Consider the following 24,905-nt stretch of genomic DNA (forward strand, 5'->3'; position numbering starts at 1 on the left):
CAATACACTTGGACACTTTACTACCTCGAAGGACCAGATATAATTTATTATTAGAATGGCTATATCAGACCTTTAAAAATAAGTAAGTTAAATAAGTTGGTTTAGTTATTAACAGTATTTATTTTTTGATGTTCATGGTTATGCGTACAGAATGAATAATTTCTATAAACTAGCTTTGTACCTATACTAGGAAGGAAATTATTTATTATGTCAGGTAGACAAAGATGGATGAATAATATTTGTGAGAATTGAACAAGTATTCTGGAAACAAATGTACGCGCTCCTTAGAACAGCCTTATTACCGTTTGTCTCCTAATAGCAAATTCGTAAGAATTAGGTTGATGACTGATTACACATCTTTTTCCCCCTACTTTCAAATATTGTTGTGAAAAACTTCCTAACTTTACTTGTTTTTAAAATATTGGTGGTCGACCTATTTACCCGCGGACCTTCAAGCCTACCGCCCTACCGTATCTTATATAGAAATACTCATTCAATCAGCTGGCTATTGTATTCACATAGAATTTTGTATATTAATTGGAACCATATAGTAATTTACCTAGTAGACACGCCGCTGTGTGTTACTACTATCTTCTGGTTTATATTGTAAGATAATTATTGTTAGCAATTTCTGCTTAAAATGCTCATGTAAAACAGATTGCAGAATAATTTAAATAATAAAAAAATAGTAACTCAAACCACACAAAATTTAAATAGCAAGATAATTTTTAGTCTTAAATGCCAAGTATTTTAATGGTATTTTTTATTCTCCTCCAGATCAAACGGCTTCAAATGCAGGAGCGGCTATAGGCCAGGGCGGAGGCGCATCAGGAGGCCGGGAATTCAAGGCAAACAGCGCCGGATTCAACCGTCGGCGGGGTGCCATGAGAAGGCGTGTTCATCAGGTCAATGGTCATAAATTTATGGCAACTTTCTTGCGCCAACCGACGTTTTGTTCCCACTGCCGAGAATTTATTTGGTAAGTGATTATTTTATTTGTTTCTTCTAATATTGGGATAGCATGTATTTCGGGGTGAATCATTTCACATAACAGTATCATAAATGGACATTTGTTAATGATATTGAACAGGATTACCACATTTGAAATTACTTAATTTAAAAAAAAAGTATAAACTCTACATCTAAATTTTCTTTATACACCTAAGTCTGTTTTTACACGGTCTTTTTGTACACGGTTTTGATATAACACGGTTTGAAAATTGAATATTTTTAATTTTTTTACACGATTTTATTCCATTTAGCATGGTTTGAAATTTTATGTACTTAAATTTTTTTTGTCAAATTTAATTTTTGCGAAGTATGTTCATATCACAAAAAATACAGCGAATTATGATGACGACAGCAATTAAATTTATGTTGTTGTATTTATGATTATCACTTATTCTATTTTATTGTATTTTTTACCTTAAAAATTGAATAACCTATTCTTTTCATTCACAACATAGTTTTTTAGTTCCTGAACTTGCCATACATTTAATTTATATTACTTTTAAGATTAGAATGCATATCTTTTTTTATCATTAATTACTATGCTTGTGAAAATAAGCATTATATATTTGATTTAATAAAATAAACATGAATTCTTGTTCTTAAAAATTCTTGTTTTTCACTAATTTTAATAGGTTTTAGAGATTAGGAACAAATCACCCATTTGATCAATGCCTTTTTTTACACTTTTTTTTTACACGGCGTCTTCTGGAACCAATCTACCGTGTAAAAACAGACTTAGGTGTATTTAATTGTTATATCTGTCGAGGATTGAGACATAGTTATTACATCACCGATATAAATAATCAATAAGTCTATCTATTAAATGTGGTGATTTTTTGTTTTTGAAGATACTGCAGTATTAATTTTTCAATTAAAAATTTGAATTAGTAATTATTTGTTATACTTAATTCGTACTGTAGTTTCTTCATAAATATCATGATTTATATTTTTACAAGACTTACATATTCAACACCCTTTCAAAGGTATATTTAATCAAATAAACTCAAGTATATTTATATTAGATATTATAAGATTTAGATTGTTTTGTTTGACGTTGAGACATATTCTTGAATGCTGATTTTCAGCCAATTGTCGAAATAAAAAAAAAACAAATAATAAATTTTTTATTTATACGTTTCGACACTGTTGTGTGTCATCATTCAGCAATATTTTAGGTTTTACAGTATCACACCAGGAAAAATAATAACAAAAATTTGAAAAAATATAGAAAAGAAACAATAATAAAATAACAATTTTGTTTTAAATTTCAATTAAATTATTTAAATTAATTAATTAAATATAAATTATTTAAAACAAAATAGACACTTTATTATTGTTTATTTTCTATATTTTTAAAATTTTTGTTATTATTTTTTCTGGTGTGATACTGTAAAACATAAAAAAATTGCTGAATGATAAACACAACAGTGTCGAAACGTATAAGTAAATATTTTATTATTTATTGCTTTCTTTTATTTTGACAATTGGCTAAAATTCAACATTCAAGAATTAGATATTATATAAATTCCGTACTGCATATCGATTAAAGAAATGGTCAGTTTAGAATAATATTCAATATTTTTAGTATCGCTTAAATTTACCAATTTTATTATGCTTTTAAAACTTGTGGGTTAATCTTTGGCTTAATTGTCACAGTATTTTTGATGTAGCAATCGAAGTATATATTTTATCACATTACTGTAATTAGACATTTGTACTTAGATCTAAAATAATTGTGATTATTTTTTCAATGTTTAGTTATCGGAGATTTTAAGTAATATCTGAAACAGAAATAACAAAAATATATACAAAATTGAAGTGTATAAGAAAAACACAAATTTAATAAGCGACATATAACGAATTGAATAAAATGCATGGGTGTTGAATTGTGTTTATTAATATTAGTCCATCAACTCACGGGTAGAAATGAATTAATTTTACTTGAACGAGTTTTTTCCTATAACATAACATAAATTTTCAGAATTGAAGTAATTGTGGCGAAAACATACATATTTAAAAAAATATAATAATAATTTCAAATTAGCAAAAATGCTTACACTGTCCGTCCGTTATATTTCCGTCCATTCGGATATATGGATGTATAAAATAACTACTCTATAGAACTTTGGGACTAATAAATTTTAAAAAATTCTATATATTTACTATTATTTATTCAAAAATTAATTATTTATGTATGTTCCAGTCACCTAATAATTCCATGGCAAGATTTTTTTCCTAAAGAGTTTTTCTATCGGTAGTATCTTTCGGTACGGAGGCTGGTCATAATTAGTGTAGTTACAAATTACAAATGGTTAACTTTACATAAAATATTCATTTTATAATGGGTTGTGTGTTTTTTGGGTTTGGTATTATTGCACTACTGAGATCGTTTCGTCGTTTTCAGGGGATTGGGAAAGCAGGGCTATCAATGTCAAGGTGAGCTCAAAATTAAAAAAAGAATTTAAAGACATATTTTTGATCGCGTAGGCTTTTTACGCTTTATTATCTCTCATTCATTGTTTATCGATGTTTTGTTACTGAGAATGGATGTACTTACAATTTATCAAGCTCGTTTGTCATACTAATTTGAAATTTTGTATTAAGAACTTTCATATCAAGAGGCAACATCTTCATGGTATTTTTATAATTTAATGCATTCTTCATCATATTATGTTTATTTTCTTCAATTTCAAGTTCATGCTGTAGTTCACTATGTTTGTGACCGCTAAATAATCCTATTATCGATGTGGATTGCGTATTTAGAAAGTTTTGCATCTAAATGTGTAATGTTTAACACACTAATAATATTAAATAAATGTAATAAAAAAATAAACATTTTTTTCTAACACGTTTTGAGTAACTGAATATTATTTATATTCTTACTAGTGTATTTAATAAAATACTTATAAATTCCTGGTTTTATGATCGATATTCTCGATGTACCTACGTTTTGTTACATTTTAATTTGATAGTTTTATTTTACACAAAATTATTCATATCACTTATTAATTTAATTATATGATATTTTACTGTAAATTATTAATTTTTACTGATGTTATTTAATGGAATTTCATTATTACTATTAAAATCTTCCTACTATTAAGTCATGATGAGATAAGTCCACTAGGGTCGAAGTTCATATTCTTCTTATAACAGTTGCGTATATTTGAATCTTTTGTCTAAATATCGGATTTACTTGAATTGTATTGGTAACTAAAATGTGTTTATTTTATATAACAAAATATGGTTTTTTATATTGTGAGTTCTGTATTAAAAATAATTTTTAGTTTTTGTTTTATTCACATCGAACGTACATATAGCACGTTTATGTTATGTGATTGTGTTATCTTGTGTTTTTGTTTAAAATGCATGTGCTTTATATTTTGTTAATCGGCAACTTTTGCTTTTGTTTATACAATAATTTGTAGAATTGATTTTGATGTATTGAGATTTTATGTTCACTGGATATAATATAAAAATATAGATTTAATGTTAAAGTATTTAGTTTATCAGTTATTCATTTACGTTATATTGCGCATTTCAAAATTTTAATTTTATTTATTATTCAACTATTACTAATTTCATAAAATATTTAAAAATTTTGTTTAGTTATTTGAGTAGAACGTATTATTTTCAAATCAATTAGAAGAATGTGTGCATATTTGATTAGTTTGCAGTTTTAGAATAACATAGTTCTCGATGTCATTGTTAATTTAATTATTATACCGACGCAAAAGTTCGATACATTAATCGATTCCTTATTTTTCAGTCTGCACATGTGTTGTCCACAAAAGATGTCACGATTCGGTTGTAACAAAGTGCCCTGGGATGAAAGAAGAAGTAATATATTTATAATTTATTATATTTTAATGAATTATTAACATCCACCGATTGTGATACAAAAAAACTAAATGTTTTTATGCAAAAATGAGTTAATGTTAAAAAGTGCTTAAGAGGATAACGTAATATTGCCCTTTAAAAAGCACTTCTTGGCTTGTCGTGTATTTTAAATTCAAGTTTGTATAATTTGATGAACTTTTTAGCCCAAAGTGGATGAACACCCCGGTGGCCAAAGATTTAATGTGAACATACCCCACCGATTCGTGGTGCATAATTACAAACGTTTCACATTTTGTGACCATTGTGGTTCTTTACTTTACGGCATAGTCAAACAGGGCCTACAATGCGAAGGTACTTTTTCATCTATTAAAACAATTACAAACAATACCTAAATTTAATAAAATTTATTTTTACAGTTTGCAGTATGAACATACACAAACGTTGCCAACGAAATGTTGCTTCGAATTGTGGCGTCAATACAAAGAAAATGGCTGAGATTTTAAATAATATGGGAATCTCTCCAGATAAACAAGGACCTAGAAGATCCACAAGGGTAAGGATAATGATTATATTAATTATATTGATATAATTATATTTAATATTTAACTTTAACTAATGCCCTGTTGTTTTTATTAAGCAGTATTTAAATCAAGCACCGTGTAGTGGTGAAGGTTCCGCGTCTACTGATAGATCTAGTGATAGCGAAAGTAGTCTTTCTCGAGAGGATAGTACAATGCCACTCTTGCCAGAAGGTAATAATAATATATATTAATTATATGTACAAAATTATTATACTGATACTAATAAGTAATTTTTTCCTCAATTTTCAGGAGTGGGATCAGGATCTCACAGAAGTGGTGCAGGCGGTGGAGAATATTTGGAAAGCGATATCGACGCTCGCGTAGGCCTCAATGATTTTGTATTTTTGAAAGTTCTGGGAAAAGGATCGTTTGGCAAAGTTATGCTAGCTGAAAAGAAAGGAACTGATGAGGTAAACAAAATACAAAAATTATTTTATTGGTATTATACCATTGGCGGTATTGATATTATATTATTTGTAATATTAACTGATTTTTCAACATCCCGTAGGGTAAGTTATAGTAATTGCAAAAAATTGAAAATGAAATTTTTTATATATCCTTACGTTTCAGAGGTTTCTGAACATTTTGGCATACCTTAGAAAAAAATGGATGTATGTGTGTGTGCGTGTGTGTGTGGCGGGTACAAACTTCTATCGACGATTTCGCGAACACGAATCAACCGATTTGAATAATTAAAAAAACATTCGATTCTTACTGATAAGGAGACGTGCTGATTAATTTTTGGCATATGCTGGTCTACCCGTTTCGGAGATACGGGGCAAAAATGCCAAAAATGGCATTTCGGTTTTTGAGATAACTGAGCGTCCGATTTAAATAATTTAAAAAACATTTTACTTGTATTGACGAAATGAACAACTGGTGAAATTTTTGAAAAGGCGGGTCCAGCGTCTCCGAACATCCAATAAAAAAAATAAAAAATAATGCTATTTGGGAGTCAAAAATGAACATTAGACATATGTACATCGTATTATCAGATATTTTATAAAGATTATAATAATAAGTACAAATTATGTGTACATTTATATGAGTTCCGTACCAATGTTTGCACGTTAGACGACTACGCGGCGGCCACGCGCTTTGATATTTTGACTCCAAATTAGCTATGCAGCGCAATTGCTGAAAAATAAATGTTCAAAGTAAATCAAATTTTTCAAAAAAGTAAAAAATTCAAAATTTCTCGAAAATCTAATTTTTGCAAAGTTGTTTTTAATAATTTAGTTTTCGGTACGGGTAAGTTTCAGCAATTTGCCTTAAGGCACGATGCCACTAATTATCCGAATTAATTTATTGAATTTTTATTTTTTACAGGTATATGCTGTAAAGGTACTGAAAAAGGACGCGATTTTACAAGACGACGACGTCGAATGCACCATGACCGAAAAACGAATTTTAGCACTTGCAGCTCGCCATCCATTTCTAACTGCTCTACATTCGTGCTTTCAAACAAAGGTACAGATTTCACTCTTTATAATCATATAATTACGTTTTAATATAAATTTGTCCTTACCAACTGTGTGTTTTATAAATTAGGAGCGATTGTTCTTTGTGATGGAGTATGTAAATGGAGGAGATCTAATGTTTCAAATCCAAAGGGCAAGAAAATTCGATGAACCGCGTGCTAGATTTTACGCAGCCGAGGTCACGTTAGCATTGCAATTTTTACATAGGCATGGAGTTATATACAGAGACCTCAAACTCGACAACATACTTTTGGATCAAGAGGGGCATTGTAAACTGGCAGATTTTGGCATGTGCAAGGTAGGATATCAAGTACAAAGGTTAATAAAATCGTTTAACTATTCTATAATATAATATTCCTTATATTTTAGGAAGGGATATTAAATGGAGCACTCACCAGCACATTTTGTGGCACGCCAGACTACATAGCTCCCGAGATCTTGCAAGAGCTCGAGTACGGTGGTTCTGTTGACTGGTGGGCCTTAGGTGTTCTCATGTATGAAATGATGGCTGGTCAACCACCATTCGAAGCCGATAACGAAGACGATTTATTCGAATCGATACTGCACGATGATGTTCTTTATCCCGTGTGGCTGAGCAAGGAAGCCGTTTCTATTCTGAAAGGTAACATGCATTTTCATTATAATAATTTTGATTATGGTTTTATCATGTGATATTTTCAGGCTTTATGACTAAGAATGCAGCTAAACGCTTAGGATGCATGGGGGATGAGACTCAAATTAGAAATCACGTTTTCTTCAAAGATTTAGATTGGGAAGCTTTGGAGCAACGTCGAGTGCGCCCTCCATTTAAACCTAAAATTGTAAGGAACTTATTTATCATTATTATCTAATAGAGGATATTCATCTATAAATGTTTGGATTAAATTTATTTGCAGAAGAGTCCACGCGATGCATTAAATTTTGACACAGACTTCACTCGTGAAGAACCAGTTTTGACTCCAGTTCCACAAGATGTGTTACGCTGCATTAATCAAGAAGAGTTCCGCGGTTTTTCATTTGTCAATCGCCACTTTGCAACTGAACGACCAGGCTAGAGGTATGTTAATAATGAAAATCAAATATAAAAAAATGATAACAAATCCCCAACTCCAACACATAAATTTATTTAAAATCTAAACACACATGCTTACAATCTTAATTATAATCAATATTCACGTTGGATTATTTTTATTACAGTTCATATCGAGAGACTTAATCATTATCTTATTAAACACCTTTGGAGCAGCCCGTATAATGTTTTAATATTCTTAGAAAGTTGCAGTATCTAGTCATACTATTTGTTTATTTATTGATAATTTTAAACATACATTCAAATGCTGTATTGGGTTTAATATTAAACTTAAAGATCTAGTTTGAAATTTTATCACACAGTTCTCAACTACTCATTTATATAAAAAATATTTTTTATTAGAGTTTATTCTCAATTATTGGCATATTTATCATTTTTCACTGTGTGTTTAATTTCCAATACATGTTGAATGTATGTTTTTAAAAATGATCGATTACTTTTGAGAAGTCAGGCGGACATGAAAAGCGCAATATATTCTTAGTTAATGGCTTCCCGTTTCTTACGAAGAAATTGTTCCGTACATAATAATAAGTGTCCTAATGACGAAATGATATGATTTGCAAAAACTTCAAAGAAATTTGCTCCAAGTAAAAAATATACCTCGACTTGCCAATGCTTTTGTCATATTAAATTGATTTAAATCATATTTGATACATAATATGTATCTCTTTTCGGCCGATAAAATCGTTGCCTATAGAAACATAGCTTAATATCATTTAATTGCTTGATATATTATATTCAATGTTTAAATTAGTACAATTTTGAATAAGGACTTGAATGTGAAAAATTCTGAATTAAATCCTAAATACTAAGTATTTACTATTCAATCATTTTCATAATTTTGCGTTGCTTATTTAATTTATTCCTCGCTCCATGTTGTTGCATTTATTTGATTAGCATATTAGTTGCCTAAAATTTATTCGATTATTTATTAATAAAAGTAAATTTTCACTTTTGAACGTAGTGACTGTGACGTTTACTTATTAAGTTAGGATCATATCAAATTAAAATATCACATTGTCAGTTATCATATTACAATATATGAACTATAAAGCAGTATCATGCATATAAAAAAACATAAGCCATCTTATATATATATATATATATATATATATATATATATATATATATATATGCATTGGTTAAACTCATCAATAGTTCTTCTGCAATTAAAAATTGAATATACCCTTTTATAATTTACTTCTGGAAGTGATATATAATAGTGGCAATATAAAATACAAAATTGATTCTTCAGTTTAATAGTAATTATTGAAATCGTTTTCATAATCTCAATCTATATTTTTATTTAAACTGATTTGAAAAAAACTTCGAAATTATATTACTGGAAAGAATCTTTGAGTTTTATTATTATTCATATTGAATCAATTTTTAGATGGATGCATAATTATAGTCCACTTTGTATTATTGCATAAAGTTGCATTAATTGAATAGTTTAAAGATATATTTATGTTGTAATATTTAAAAAGTGTTGATATATAATATAGGTATAAAAAAACTTCACGCTGCTGTAAGCATAGCCGATATGTACAAAATTAACTTTGTACTATTTAAAAACAAAATAATATAATAATAGTATAAAGTACACTATAGTAAACTATTGCTTTTGGTTTGCTACCATTGTATATATTAAAACAAAACTTTAGCATTTGTAGCGTTAAGCTATAGAAGAAATAATAGTATAACTAAAATGTATTAACTGTATTCGTATTCTATTTTTTATTATTCTATAAGATTATTGCCATATGTATAAGCGTTATTTTAAACGAAAATCTAAATCTTTATTTAATGAAAGTTCTACAAACTACTGGTATGGTTTGTATATTTTTTGTTACTTGTGGTAGATGGATAATATAAATTTGTCATATTTTTTATTCGATCTTGAGCTTTTATTCCTCATTAATTTTATTATAAATACTGATTGAAGCAAGAATGTGCCAATGATATATAATTATTTAAGTTTTATTAAATATGGCAAGTTTATATTACATCTATTGTTATACGAGAGATTTATGATGATAAAAAATCCCATATTTTTTCTTAAAAAGAAAAAAATATAGTAGTGTTTTTTCTTAATAAATGTATTAATTTAAGCTTATTTATGTATTATATATTTAACTTCATGGTCTAGTAAAACGTATCATTATTAGTCTATAATTTATCATAGTGATGTTCCCAACGCAGATAAGAATACTTTGATCTTTGCACACCACAAAAAGAATACAATTCTCATTGTGTAAAATATCTTTATTGTGATGACATGTTTATAATTAAAATAATTTGAAAGCTTTTTCTAATTCATGCATCAAAGTTGTTAATACTCGGGATAAATTTAGCTTGGGTACATAGCATGAGAAATATAAATATGCAGGCATTATTATATTTCAAATGTTTGTAATGTATTTAGTTTAAGAGCATTTGTTTACCAAAGTTTCATAAAATCTCAGTCACAAGTGCAAATCTAGTCAAATTCTTATGTTACAGAAATATTAATATAGATAAATTTGTGAATCTCATTATTGACAAAGTCACTGTAGTAAATGCATACTTACTTTTAACTTTAAAATTCTTGTTGCAATTGGTATTTGTATACTGCATGTGATTTTTTTTAAACAAACATGTTTGTTGTTTGTTTACTGCAGTAACACGATTTATGAACACATTTGCAGCTTCTATAAGTGCAATAAAAATTTGTACAAATGGATTAATTGATAAACTGATGTAGTATAGATTTTTGAAATTATAACATTTAAGTTAAAAAAATTATCAGTTACTGTGTTTATTGCAAGCCATCTATGTTTTATTCTTAATAACTATCTGGATGATCGGCCTATAAAAAATTAAAACTGGTTAGAATATTTTTACAACCGTTTTCATTCCTATAGTCTATAAAAATTAATTTGATACAAAACATATTTTTATTTCAACTGGGATTTAAGTAGAAAGTAAATGTGCATTAACATTTTTCATTATTATTTAAGAAAGAGATTCTCAATATTATATTGATATATAATGAATATTTTTTACGAACTGCAGTAATCAAAAAGATCTTTCATTAATAGAAAGTTCTGAAAATGCAATTGAGCAAAAATATAGCATAACAGTGTAAATGTTTGTAAGTAAATTGTTATTGTCAAAGATAATTATTTAAGTCAAATGGACACCAAGATATTTTGTAATTGAATTATTTACCTTATATCTTTGTAAAATAATTTGCATATAAATTTTGTTCAATAATTGGTGTTCACTTGGAAAAATATTTATTATTTGCTCTAATTTTTTATGGTATATGTGTTCAATGTTTAATAAAGCAAAGTAAATATATATAAAAATATATATATGAACATGTATATATATATATATATATGTATATTAATATATATGTACATGCATATAAATAAATGTGCTGTCCATTTTTTTTTTGAAGCTCTTACTGCATACAAGAAATTGTACTAAAAATTATTAATATTAAAAATACATTCTGTTTTTTAATGAGACTTCCAATACGATATAACTTCATACGAAATTCAATCGAATCTCCATCACTAATGATATTGTTAGCTATTGTTGTGTTATTAAGTCAATCAAAATGCAAGATTTATTTTCAATCAAATTATTTTATGTATTTCATTATAAAGTAACTAACAAAATAACTGTTGGATAACACTATTCATATTATTTGTAGATGTGTCCAGTGCTATCTATGCAGTGTTGATGTAGCAAAACTAAATTATTAATAAATATATGACAAATATAAAATAAACATGTTTTCTTTATATATATATATATATATATATATATATTTATAAGTAGTAAATACCTAAATGAATTAAATTCTTTCTTTCTTTTAAATAGGCAGTTTCTATTTTTAAGTGATGTGAATATAAATGATTTATATTACAAAAGTTGCAAAATTCAATTGTTTCTTAAATTATTTGTATTATTTTTGGGCTTTATAATATTTATTTCTATATTATATTTCTAATAGTGATTGATATTTTGTAAATATGAATTACGAATAAATATTTTACTGTTACCTTTATTCACAATTAATTTAATTATACACAAGTATCAGTCATTAAGTAGAAAAATTACTTATTAATTATTTATATATAAACAAATAATTGTATTCAAAATTTAGAAAAGAAAACATTCATTCATTCTGCCATCAAGCAAGCGGAAAATATAATTATCTGAATAACAAACAAAAGTCTTGCCCTTTCCAGAGTGGCAACTAATAAGAGAATTCTTTAAAGAATCTAACATGCATTGGCAGTTTTTAAACAACATAAGAGCTTTTTGTTGAAGATCCAGATTTGGCCATGGCATCCTTGTGGGTGTGATAACCAATCTGAATCTTGGGTGCAATGCGCAATCGTTCTTTCAGCTTCCAGCCGATTTCCATAACAGATGAACAATGGCTGGCATCCTTCGTCCAGACGCCGATTTTGTCCCATTTGGCTCGTACGTTCACCACAGCCCCACAGACATCGTCGGAATTTTCAAAAGCTTCACCGATTAAGCAGAGAAGGGTGTCCAACCAGAATCTATCCAAATCATTTGTTCGCTGCTTTTTGTCCATGGTGATGGCCCACTTACCTCCATGCTTATTGGCGTCATCTTCCCACATTGGCCTGATGCCGCTTTTGAACAAGGAATAATCGCATCCTTGACGCAATTCGCTAGCCATCTTTATATGGCTATAAACACTCCAGAAGTCTTCAATTGTAGCAAAACTGACTATTTCTCGTTGATTTTCTTCCCATGTCTTTTGCCGGTCGTTTTCAAAATACCACAAAGTCCATGTGTGCTGAAGGGGATGCTTCAACGCGAAATCCGGAATTTCCAACTTCCTTTCGATGATTTCTCGTTTCTCTTCACAGTCGTTGATAGACATCGTGAAATATTTATTCAAAATGATTTCAGTGGATGCTATTTATAAGTTTAAATTAAAAAATATTCGTCAACTTGCGTTTTGCAGTTAATAGTGTTTTATTTATCGTCGTTGATGAGCGATTGGTCAACCCGTACTGAAACAAAATAATGTAGACAACCCGTTCGAAAATAGTTGCACTGGACTGGGGTGCATAACCTCAAATTTGCATACGATCAAACGTCAAAATTTTGCACTAAATTTGAATCCTGACAAAAACTAGATATGGTAACGTTATTGAACGCGCTTTTGAGAAAACAAATTCGTTCTAATATTAAGTAATAAATCCTAGTGCTAAGATACATATATAATAATAGATCTAACACATCATAATATAATTATATATTTTTATGTGATAGGTTAGAACAGAATGCAATTTCTGTATTTGCATCACGACTTTATACAACAGATGTAAAACAAGATTTATTACTTACTGAATCTTGCGTCAAGCGTTTGAAAGAAATTTGTGAAAATGATCAATTTTTGAGAGTTGTCGTCGAGGGTGGAGGGTGCTCAGGATTCCAGTACAAATTTGATCTTGACACCAAAATTGCAGAAGACGATAAGTAGGTTTAGTTATGTTAATTCAAATTATTCTTTCAAATAATTGGCTTGCACAAAATGAAGCCTTTTTGCCAGCTATAGATAATATCAAGCTTTATTTTTTTAGAATATTTGGTACTGGAAACAGTCGAGTTGTAGTAGACAAAGATTCCTTAGAATTTCTAAAAGGCGCAACAGTAGACTACCATGCTGAGCTAATAAGAACAGGCTTTAAAATTTTATCGAACCCTAGGGCTGAACAAGGATGCTCCTGTGGATCTTCATTTGCATTAAGGTTAGATTAAATCTACGTATGAACTTAATTTAATATATATTTGTTAAAATTATATTGTTATTACAAAAATAAATAAAAACATTCAAAAGTTTATGATTTAATTATCAACTCTAGATATACATAAAATCATAAATTTATTGATTTATACTTATATTACATATATTACCTTCATATAAATGCAAACAATATACTTTATTTAAATAACAGTTTTTTAAACAATATAATAAAAATAGGAATTCAATAATTGGTTACATTTCTTAATTATATATGTAGATTCAAACAGGCAGCAAATAAAACATCCAGTGTTCTATCTTGTAGGACCTAATTTATCATACAAATCTGCAGCATGCTCTGTAACTATTCTTAATTGCTCTTCATAATTCATTCTTGTTGTTGACTAAAAATTAATTTAATATGATGTGATAGAATTTGAAAATTCTCTTTGAAAATTCTATTTAATATCAATTTAAATTATTACCAATTCTTCTTCCAGCTCTTTGCACTTATTTTCCAAAGCATTGGATGCATGGTAAATATTTTGAATTTCATTGTCTTTAATTTCTAAATGATTTCGTAAAGCTGAAATCTAAAATGTACATGTGGTGTTAAAAGTATGAGCATTTGTTATAAATAATTTCAATCTTCAATACCTCTATTGTTAAACTATTTACTTGACTAGCTACTAATGATTTAGATTCAGCTAATGAATTTAATCTGTCTGTGAAATAATTCCTAAGTTTTGCTTCTCTGGCACAAGCTTCTTCATTAGCTGCAGTAGGTGTTTTTATTCTAACAAAGATTAATAAAAATAGCATCTTTTAAATTTAAAGAACAAAGTCAGTGATATTATTAAATACCTTCCAAGAATTTCAGTTTTTGTGATGGTTTCTGACTCTCTTTCTATTGCATTACTATTACCATTTGATTGCTGTACTAAAGTATTACTTGGATATGATGTGGTCATCATCTTTTGAAGCTCATATTCCGTTTTCCAGTGTTGAACTTCTCTTTCTAATTCTGTTATTCTACTTGATTCAGCACTTTTATTAGAAGTATTTAAATTGCTTTTAACATGTGTGGTATTTACTAATTTTTCATCATTGCTATTTATTGCATGTTCATCCACAGATAAACTGTCCTCACTCCCAACCTACAATATAGATTTATTATTATATAAGTTAATATTTTATACTTTATAAATCAGTCCACAGAATTACTAGACTTGCAGCTTCAGAACTTTCGGACACAATTTCAGCATCACCACTTTTACATCTATGTGAAATCAATTGTTTACGTAGTTTACTTTCTGTGTTGGCACTTTCTTGCAATTGCCTTGCTAAACGGGTTTCTAATATTTCAACTCTTTCATTTAATAAGAGAATTTCAGAATCTTTATCTGAAATCTGTAATATAAATTTACATGAATATAAGAATCTAATTTTACAATGGAATATTCAAGGTTTACTTGTGATGTCAATTCTGAAATCTCCACAATTTTTTTTTCTAGATCTTCATCAATTACACTTTTATCTACTGATTGTTTATTTGAATCAGTGCGACGTTTATGTTTTTTATTTTTTATTTCACTATCTAAATCATCTTGTAACGTTGATACTCTTCTCAACAGTTGCTCATTTCTAAAGCACAAGCTATCTACTTCTTGCTCAGTTCTCCGAAGGGATATTTCTTTACTTCTTAATGTTTCTTTTAGATTACTATTTTTGCTCTGTTCTTCCAGTACTGCACGTCGTAGTACAGTAGCCTGTGCTCGCAACTAACATAAAAACATAATGATTAATTTAAATTTTAATAATTATTTTACAGTTTGATTTTACATTATCACATTATGAGCAAAAATATTTGTTTAATAGCAAGATTTGTGATTATATTCCAGTTCTCATGATTATATTATTTATATCGTTTAAATAGACAGGATATTGAAATTATCTAGTACAATTTTTATGTGCAAATTACCTTGGAATATTCTGAAGCAAGTTTGTCATATTTTGTCTGTAAATCTATACTACCCCCGTCCATAGCAGATCAAATGTTTAACAAATACATCTGTAATTTGCAAAATAAATAAATTTATCACTAGGCGGAATAGCGGTGTGTGAATTATCATTAAAGTTTGACATTCGATATTCTTATTTGACAGTGACAGTGACAGGTCGAGTTGAAGTTAGATTCAGAAAATGCAGGTAAAGTAACATAAGAAATTAATATTTGAACTGGGCACAAGATAATTTTTTGCATTAACAAACTAACTTAATTATTATAGTTACAGACTTCACAAATATTATAAGTATTAACAATAACTTAATTATATGAAAAATAATTACAAAAACATGTACTGCATAAAATTAGTTAAGGTTAGTAAATCCATAGTAAATCTTTAATCCAACAGTAGAGTTTTTGAGACATGGTACATTAACATAATTAAAAAAATAACGTAATAAGTTTCTTTATTTAAAAATTTATATTTCAATATATATAGCTAAATAGAGCTCTTTTTAAACTTTTTCTGTATGCTGAATGTTTGATTTTGAATTTTATTTTGTCACTTCTGGTGGTACTGCTGATTCTTGACTTTTCTAATTCTTTATACAAAAACTATCATTTTGTGCAACAATTGTTCTTTGCATATTGATAATTTGATTAATAAGTTTATTTAGTGCAAATTAAGTTAGTTATAATTGTTTCATAGTTGATTTTTAACATGCCCCCTTTAATTTTAATGAATTGTTAGTTTTATCGACGTTGGTGAAATGTTGTCAATACTTAGGCGGGTTTTTTATTATTTTTCGGGACCCGAAGAAGAAGTTATAGAGCCGCAGTTGACAACTGAGAATAATAAACGATGGTATGTACAAAACAAAATTATTTGATCAATTCGGATTCGGACTGAAAACTTTATTGACAATCTTCTGTTTTGTTCAGTCATTTAGACAGCTACTACGTTGCTGATTCCATGCATCAAAATAAACGTATGAAATATAACAATGATGAAGAAAATATTGGTAAATATTCAAATAATAATAACATACTTGTTGTAATTTCTAAATAATAACCCCTAATTAATGTATGTGTAGTCATAGATGATAATGAATGTACTTCAAGTATGAATAACAGTTACCAAATGCCATTATCTGCTACTCCGCTCAAATCTAATGGAACACATGTAATTGTAAGTTTCTGTAATTATAAATATTATTTCTGTTATACTTACTAAATATATTGAAACATTTATGCAGATGGATAAACCAAAACAATGTGTATTGAAACCAAAGGATACTGAATTTTTAAATCATATACAAAAACATAAAAATCATAAATTAAATTATGTAAAAAAAGAAAATTTGGCAGCTAAGTATGCTCAGCATCCTCTAACTGACAAAAATCGAAATCTAGATTTGAATAAAAGTTCAGCTTTGTATGACGTAAACAAATTACGTGAAAAAATTAATTACTGTAATCTTATTAAAAGTCACGCGCCTGTGGCTTGTGTCACACTTGAACAAAATAAAAATAACTTATTCAAGAAACCTTTGTTTGTGGATTTAACTAAAGATGAAAACTCATTCAAGACACCTTCAATGGTGGATTTAACTAAAGATGAAAAAGCTGAAGACAATCGAAAGAGTATCCTTAAAAATGAAAAGTCTAGGAAATCGATTCTGGAACTATCAAGAGAAGGCGATACTAATGGGGCTTTAAAGAATATTACTATTAGAAGGAAAAATGTGTCACCAGTCACCAAGCATACTGAATGGATACATAACTTGTGAGTTTATTTACTTTTTCAATTAATGCGAATATTCTATTTTTTATTTTATTCTTCTAGAAACAAACGATTTGACCAAAGTGGACTTCAAAAGAAATTGAAAATTAATGATGAAAAATTGCGAGCTCAAGTTCTTAGTGACAAAAATAAAGTATTTGATGAAATTATCAATGAGAGATTATTGAAACAGCTGCAAATAAAAGAAGTTATAGATTTAGTGGAGGAGAAACCACTTGAGGTCGAAACAGTATTACCCGAATTCACTCCAGAGGAAGATGCTAAAATCAATAAAGCCATGCGCTCTCCATCTCAAGAGCAGATTATTCAAAAATTTGGTTACAACATTACTGGCGCTTGTCTTTATTCACTGAGTGGCTTAAATTGGTTAAATGATAATGTCATAAATTTCTATATGAAATTACTAACACAACGAGGAGCTGAACCAGGAAATCTTAAGGCAATTTTAATGTTCTTATTTTTATTATTTTTTATAATATTCTCTATATTAAATATACTTATATATTATAGGTTCATGCCATGGACAGTTTTTTCTTAGTCAATCTTCGAACTCGTGGTTACAGTTCCGTTCGTAGATGGACAAGGAAAGTGGATATATTTTCATTTGATTTAATGCCAATTCCAGTTCACGTTAGTGGTGTTCATTGGTGTATGTTAATTATTGATTTTAAACATAAAACTATAAAGTATTATGATAGTATGGGCGGTTCCAATAAAGGTGTTCTCGATATGGCAGAAAATTATTTGAAAGAGGAGTCATTGGATAAGAAGAAAGTAACACTAGATACAAGTACCTGGACAAAGGAGACAGTAAAGGTATTGTGAATTTTTACAATTATATATTTTACTGCTTAAAGATTTTAAATTTATTGTCATATAATTGGTTTTAGGATATACCTCAACAAATGAATGGTTGTGACTGTGGAGTATTTTCATGTATGTTTGCGGAGTACATATGTAGAGGAGCAAAAATTAATTTTAGTCAAAATGATATGAAATATTTTAGGAGAAAAATGTGTTTGGAAATAGTCAATGGAAAATTACTAACTTAATGTTTATTAGCTTTAAACTTTTGTTTGAATAATATAATATAATTATTAGTAGAATATTATTTACTTACTTCATATGTATAAAAATATTTTAATATTTATGAATCTCTAGCAAAGTATTGTTATTATTTAATCTCATGAAGTTGTTTTTAATATTTAAGTTTTTATTAAGCCTTGATTTGCTAGCAAGTTTATATGAAATATGATGTTAATTGTACAAATGTTTAAATATATTTTTATATTTTTTTGATAAATATTTATTATTTTATTACTTTTATTAGTTAGGGATTTTCAATATAAAGTGATAGAAGTTCAATAAATGATTAAATTTTATTATCAAATAATAATACAATATTTTGCAAACAATATTTTTTATAAACAATTTTTGAAGATATATTTAAGACGACGATATTTGTATTCTACAAATAAATTGATATTTACATTGGAATAAACCTGAATAAACAAAAGTAAAACCTTTTGCTTATAAGTAATCTGCAAAATATTCTTTAATAAAAATATTTCATTAAATACTAAGGAATGTTGATTACTGAAAATTATCTTTGGTTTAAGTTGAGAATTCACTATGTGATAAAATTTGAATAATTTATAACTTAGCTTTGAGCCTGCTCAATTCAAATATAGGTAACCATCAAATACAAAAGTTTTGCTTAGTTTTTATAATATTTCATAAAATATATAGTATTTTCTGTGCAAAACAATTTTTGAATAAATTCACACATACTCATTAATGTGTATATGTAAATTTATAAATACCAAAATGTTTAAATATTAAGTACTTAAATTTTAATATTTTATATAATATAATAAAATTTATCTGGTTAAAGGACGGTGCGTTTTAATATCATTTTTTGTGTTGTGCAGTTTTTTTCAACATTTTTGAATGCGATCGATGGAATTATATTTTGTTACTCAAATACCACTCACTAGGTTCCTATAAAATAAGTAAAACAGTACCATTATTATTATCAACATTATGAAATAATAATAGAATACGAAGCGCAAGTCTAATCATTCATAAAAGATTTCTAACAGTCAAAAAATTTAAATATATATTTAACATCAAATTATCTAGCTTGAAAATCTAGTTCTACATATACTATATTTAATTCTACATTTGATATCTACTTATAATTTCTATTTTAACATTGGCAATCCTAGAAATATACAAAATTTTTACTCGCCCTAATAATTAATGCTTTCTGGTTTCGTTCCTGATATAATCGAATTTAATATCATTATTTTTATACACGTAAATTTGCAACTTTAATAAAATTGGAAGAGAATGTAAAATTAAAACAACAACAACTAATTCTATTTAAAAATCAATTGTTTATAACGCTACTTAGAAGCTCATTCTAAAATCTAAAACCAAATTTCATTCGAATTTAAAATTTTACATGCGATATTCTTGTAAGAATATCTGTGCGCTCCGATATTTTTTAATTGCCAAAGTGATTGGGCATATGAAGTAAACATACAATAACACTACCATCAATTACAAATGTCTTTATATAAATCCACTTAAAAGATTATTATTTATTGAGTTACCCTAACACTCGTCTGATGTGAAATGGATATCCACCCCTTGCTTTGGGTTGTGTTAGCAAGCGCCTTCTATTAGGTCGGTGAAGCTGTTCTGGTTCTGAATCCATTTCTTCTGATGGTTCTATATCTGCTTCCTGAAATTCAACTGTTTCCTTTTCGGTATCATTAGGAGTAGGACTTAAATCTTCAGTTTTTTAGATGCCTCGGAAGTCGTCGCTTCCTTTGATGCATCAGTTGTAATGAACGGCGCAGATTTATTTTCGAACAGCAATTCACTGTCTGTATTTACCTTGGAATCATTGGAATTCAGTATTTCGATTTTAGGATCAATTTCTTGCGTTTGAGTTTTTGTTTGGATAGATGGTGCATTTGTTGGTTCCTTGAAGTTCTTGGTTGTAATTACGAAACTTGATGAAAATACGCTCGGTTCGGTGAATGTGAGTTCGACAACTTTATGCTCAGATATTTTTCTTCTTATCTTGTTTCTGCACATTGAGAGGTTTTTCTTCATCATCGTTTAAAATCATGTTGTCTTCAATTTCCTTATCGCTTACAATTGGTGCTATCACAACATTATCGCTCGTGGTTTTTTCTTCCTCCGAAATAGTATCATTCAATTCCAGAACATCTATGACCGTGCCATTTTTAACAATACTGTACGAACTTTCTTTTAACAAAAACAATATCAGTATCTATCGGTAATATATTTTGCGAAGTCGTTGTGCTAGAACCTGCATTTTCAGTAGTTTCAGAAGCCATTTCTAAGTTAACTGCACTGCTTGCACTTGCACTTTCATCTATGGCGTGGTATGTGGTTGTTTATTATCTACTACGATGTGACCCTTTGGCAAATGTCCCAGTAATTTCATTTCGGCCGTATGATCATCTGCTTCAGTGCTGACCCAATCCATAGATTTCGAATCTGATCTTGCATGTACCATTGGGGTTTGATGCCACGTTGATCGGGTTGCAAAGGGGCGTTGATTGACTACTAATCTGTGCTTCGGAGGTGGTTATAACTTGATCTTTCTCTGGTTCTGTGGATACAGTATTTGGAGTTGCGGATTCGCTAATGCTGTTAACAGTTTCAATAACATCAATTTCTGTATCCGTAGCTTCGGAGGTTGGGTGCTGTCCACGACGAAATTTTCTATGGTGCGTTCATCTGCCATCATCATGTCGACATCGGAGTCTTCTACTAAAACGCCGTCTCGTCGTGCTGTTTCTTCTAGGGCTTCGATTTCTTCATCTACAGATGTGCTGCGATAAGTGCTGCTCCAAGTGGCATCTGCTTCTGAAGGAGTAGCTACATCTGCTTCTCTGCGATGTCTGGTTTGAGGTCCGTCTTCGAGACTTGCGATAGAAGTATAGCGCCAAGTTTTGGGGACGGCTGGAGCCTTGGTAGTTACTTTACCGGATCCAGATGACTGAGGAATCATATTGTCTAAGATATCTCCGGCTTCTGGAACACATGCTAGCTGCTTCTCCATAGCCTTGCGGTCCTAAAAATGATAAAAATAATAATATTGAATCTGAACCAAATTAAAAATTTTTTTTAAAAAAAATATTTATTACCTGTCTGCCTTGACAGCGAACTTTTCTTAATCCATCTTCATCAAGTGGGCATTTTACTTCAAGTTGGACAGCGACTTCTTCCGGAAGGTAAGCGTACTGTATACCGGTCATAGTTGAGACAGTGCATTCTTTGTCCAATCGGGAACTACCAAAAAAAAAAACATTACGCATTTAATTTATGCAAAAAATATCTTATCATCATATCAAAATCGTCGAATATCAAATTTTGAAAATAATAGTTAAAACACAATTTTTTATCTTGCGGTATAGGCCCTTTGTCACCTATTGGCGTATGTATTATATTATATTTTTAATTATACTAACTATATAATGATTTGTGTTTCTAGAATATTATCATGGGTTTCTGTACCTTTGAGTTCGCATACGAAAGAAGCAACTTCGGCACCGCCGCAGTGGCGTGCATGCCATCGGTAGTCCCTTGCGGGTCTGCAGTAGCACATAGAGGCGCCGATGTCTTAGGCAGAGCTTCAGCCCAGTAACCGTCTCCAGAAAGTGTTCGGTAAGTGCCTCTAAATCATAATCATTTATCATTAATAATCATATCGTAAGAGTTAAATTGAATTACAAAAATTTAGTATTTATGAATTTTTTAGTATTTAATTCTAGTCATTTATTATAGCTTTAAGTGATTTTTTTATTTATATACCGCCACTGATTTTTTTCTTAAATTTTAAATCTTTTCTTGTTTCACCTCCTATTTCGTTGAAATCATATATTATATTATATTTTTTATATTTATAGATGTAGATGTATTAGATATACATTTAAAATTTTTACAATTAAATAACGAAACAACCAATAAAAAATACAATAAAGGAGTGCTAAACTAATTTAATTTTGAGTCTTGAATTTTATGATATTAACTTGATATACATCTTCGTTTAGAGCATCTTCAAAATTGAGGTCCTGTATATCCATTAATTTGCAGAAATTATTTAAAAGTTTAAAAAGCTTTTCTGAAAAAAAAGAGCAGTATCAGAGACGAAGAAAAATATTTCAAAGCTAAGTAATACTCAGTTATAGCCAAAAATTGCTGTATTTGTAAGATATCACATATAACAGTAAACAATAGATATTTATGATATTAAAGGGATGGTACCACTGTATTTCTTGAAGTCAAAATAATATATTCAGAATATCATAACTGTTTCTTTTAGTAAATTAATCAAAACGTTTGTGGATTTATGAATTGCTTAGTTGACGTATTTGTAAGGTAATAATTGAACAGTGGAATACAATACCAACCATCAATTGAATTAAAAGTAGTATTAATAGCTTAAAAGTCGATCCTTTGATAGTTCTATTTCTTGTGACATAGTGGAATCATACATGGAAGATAAATTAAAGTACTGGGGATTATTTTTTATAAAGAGAAGTGAATAAGTAGGAATATTTAGGAACGGTAGAATTTATACTTCTGAAAATATTTCTACCCTTGTCATCGAGTTTAAGAGAGAACATGATTCTTAATGCTCTTTTCTGTATTTTAAAACATGTTTTAAGTAATGCTGAAACCCCAAATTGAATGCCGAAGACCAAATGCGAGTAGAAGTTGAGTAATAGTAGAAAATGACAATTTAAACTAATTTTAGATTTAAGCACTCTTAACATGAAACAAGTTTCTGGAAAGTTTAGGTATTAATGACGAAATAATATGATTTATACCAATTTAATTTTTTTTGAATTTAACAGTAATTATAACATCACTTAATTTTACTTTAATTTAATTGATTTTTTAGCTTATATAAACAACCTTAAATTTTATATAAAAAACATTAATTTTATCAAAGGTTGTCTACTTCTAACATTTTTTGTAAATACTTAGGATAAGTTTCCTTTATTTTTTTAAATATACTTCTTACGTCGCGAAAATTTGGGAACTTATTAAGGTCCATTGATCTGTGATCGATTTTAAGGATTTTTGGACCCCCTCCCCTCCCTTGGTGATACGTGGTGATATTCAAATTATTCGACTTCCCCACTAAACATCACGTGTATTTTTAGTTACGAGAAAAAATGTTTGGACTTAAAAAAATCAGGTAAAAAATAAATACACGTGATATCTTACTGTACACCTCCCTCCCTCACGTGACATTTCATCATCATTCTGAATCGAATCACTTACACTTATACCAAATTTTACTAGATGTAAGTGGCATTTTGCCTTAGGGCAATTTGTATGAATTTCCCGATATGTAAATTATATACATTTGGTAAATTTTATTCAATTAAATAGACATTTTCATATTATGTGAAATTGATACATGAATCTAAATCGAATGAGACCATTCATCATCATTCTAATTCGAATGCAACCAAATTTGGCTAGGTGTATGCGACATTTTGCCTTAGGGCAGTTTGTATGAGTTTCCCGATATGTCAATTATATACATTTAGTGAATTTTATTCAATTAAACTGAATTTTTTATATTATGTGAAATTGATACATGAATCTGAATCGAATGAGACCATTCGGACTTCGAATTCGAATGCGACCAAATTTGGCTAGGTGTATGCGATATTTTCCCTTAGGGCAAGTTGTATGAATTTCCCGATATGTAAATTATATACATTTTGGTGAATTTTGTTCAATTAAATAGAAATTTTCATATTATGTGGAATGATACATGAATCTTATGCACCATCAAGAAAGTCTCAGCACGATGAACTAGGAAACGCGTTATTGAATAGTATATGTATATGTATATATGTATATATATATATATATTATATATAATATGAGAACATTGTTTATTAAGCTCATATCAGAAAAACAGAAACTTATATGTTATACTCCGCATTATATCGTAGTTCTTACGCGAAGAACTCAGAATGGGCTCCGGCTCCATATATGGCCCTGTAACATAAGCATCCTTTACTGTGACCATTTTTAGGGCCGGATTACAGTATAAATACATAAGCCGATTTACAAAGGACCTTATTATGTCCTTTCCTTTGATAGTCTCGCTGTGCTTATTATGCGGACGTGTACGAAATTGTAGAATTCGCTTGCTTCTCGGGTTCCTACTATGAAATGCGGTAGCTTGCTCTAAAAATAATGGAATTGAAATGTTGACAAGCGGGACTTGTCGATTCAGTA

General features: G+C 28.9%; 4 protein-coding genes and 1 pseudogene across 4 annotated transcripts; 3 read left to right on the forward strand and 2 right to left on the reverse strand.

The window, feature by feature from the left end:
- The first annotated feature begins 207 nt into the window (after positions 1–207).
- Positions 208–8,239, forward strand: LOC113373459 (protein kinase C-like). The gene is made up of 14 exons (XM_026613756.1): positions 208–214; positions 778–979; positions 3,416–3,447; positions 4,781–4,851; positions 5,055–5,202; positions 5,268–5,404; positions 5,492–5,603; positions 5,682–5,842; positions 6,762–6,902; positions 6,984–7,211; positions 7,283–7,535; positions 7,595–7,734; positions 7,810–7,970; positions 8,111–8,239. The coding sequence occupies exons 1-13, from the start codon at positions 208–210 to the stop codon at positions 7,966–7,968; spliced, it is 1,791 nt and encodes a 596-aa protein (XP_026469541.1). The 3' UTR covers positions 7,969–7,970; positions 8,111–8,239.
- A 3,967-nt stretch (positions 8,240–12,206) lies between these two features.
- Positions 12,207–13,069, reverse strand: LOC113372356 (annotated as a pseudogene).
- A 48-nt stretch (positions 13,070–13,117) lies between these two features.
- LOC113372357 (iron-sulfur cluster assembly 2 homolog, mitochondrial-like) lies at positions 13,118–13,802 on the forward strand. Its single transcript, XM_026612680.1, has 3 exons — positions 13,118–13,232; positions 13,314–13,520; positions 13,625–13,802. The coding sequence occupies exons 1-3, from the start codon at positions 13,180–13,182 to the stop codon at positions 13,800–13,802; spliced, it is 438 nt and encodes a 145-aa protein (XP_026468465.1). The 5' UTR covers positions 13,118–13,179.
- Positions 13,803–14,036: 234 nt separating this feature from the next.
- On the reverse strand, positions 14,037–15,929 carry LOC113373006 (protein phosphatase 1 regulatory subunit 21-like). The gene is made up of 7 exons (XM_026613344.1): positions 15,767–15,929; positions 15,258–15,566; positions 15,010–15,195; positions 14,650–14,942; positions 14,443–14,581; positions 14,271–14,378; positions 14,037–14,189 (listed from the first exon to the last, which is right to left on the reverse strand). The coding sequence occupies exons 1-7, from the start codon at positions 15,827–15,829 to the stop codon at positions 14,100–14,102; spliced, it is 1,188 nt and encodes a 395-aa protein (XP_026469129.1). The 5' UTR covers positions 15,830–15,929; the 3' UTR covers positions 14,037–14,099.
- Positions 15,930–16,475: 546 nt separating this feature from the next.
- Positions 16,476–18,646, forward strand: LOC113373461 (sentrin-specific protease 1-like). The gene is made up of 7 exons (XM_026613757.1): positions 16,476–16,655; positions 16,733–16,812; positions 16,885–16,979; positions 17,047–17,576; positions 17,637–18,033; positions 18,105–18,410; positions 18,485–18,646. The coding sequence occupies exons 1-7, from the start codon at positions 16,561–16,563 to the stop codon at positions 18,644–18,646; spliced, it is 1,665 nt and encodes a 554-aa protein (XP_026469542.1). The 5' UTR covers positions 16,476–16,560.
- Positions 18,647–24,905: the final 6,259 nt, after the last annotated feature.

This window comes from Ctenocephalides felis, unplaced genomic scaffold (genome assembly GCF_003426905.1).
Source record: "Ctenocephalides felis isolate EL2017-DRISC unplaced genomic scaffold, ASM342690v1 CF-g0.4_SCAFFOLD_01604, whole genome shotgun sequence".
Taxonomy (NCBI): Eukaryota; Metazoa; Arthropoda; class Insecta; order Siphonaptera; family Pulicidae; genus Ctenocephalides; species Ctenocephalides felis.

Coding starts and splice junctions, on each gene's coding strand:
- LOC113373459 (XM_026613756.1), top strand. Junction 5,203..5,267: donor ACAGGGCCTACAATGCGAAG/GTACTTTTTCAT, acceptor TTATTTTTACAG/TTTGCAGTATGAACATACAC. Junction 5,604..5,681: donor AATGCCACTCTTGCCAGAAG/GTAATAATAATA, acceptor CTCAATTTTCAG/GAGTGGGATCAGGATCTCAC.
- LOC113372357 (XM_026612680.1), top strand. CDS start 13,180: ATGGTAACGTTATTGAACGCGCTTTTGAGAAAACAAATTCGTTCTAAT. Junction 13,233..13,313: donor CAAATTCGTTCTAATATTAA/GTAATAAATCCT, acceptor TTTATGTGATAG/GTTAGAACAGAATGCAATTT. Junction 13,521..13,624: donor AAAATTGCAGAAGACGATAA/GTAGGTTTAGTT, acceptor TTATTTTTTTAG/AATATTTGGTACTGGAAACA.
- LOC113373006 (XM_026613344.1), bottom strand. CDS start 15,829: ATGGACGGGGGTAGTATAGATTTACAGACAAAATATGACAAACTTGCT. Junction 15,196..15,257: donor TTTCAGAATTGACATCACAA/GTAAACCTTGAA, acceptor TTTATATTACAG/ATTTCAGATAAAGATTCTGA. Junction 14,379..14,442: donor TAAATAGTTTAACAATAGAG/GTATTGAAGATT, acceptor TGTACATTTTAG/ATTTCAGCTTTACGAAATCA.
- LOC113373461 (XM_026613757.1), top strand. CDS start 16,561: ATGTTGTCAATACTTAGGCGGGTTTTTTATTATTTTTCGGGACCCGAA. Junction 18,034..18,104: donor CTGAACCAGGAAATCTTAAG/GCAATTTTAATG, acceptor TATATATTATAG/GTTCATGCCATGGACAGTTT. Junction 18,411..18,484: donor GGACAAAGGAGACAGTAAAG/GTATTGTGAATT, acceptor AATTGGTTTTAG/GATATACCTCAACAAATGAA.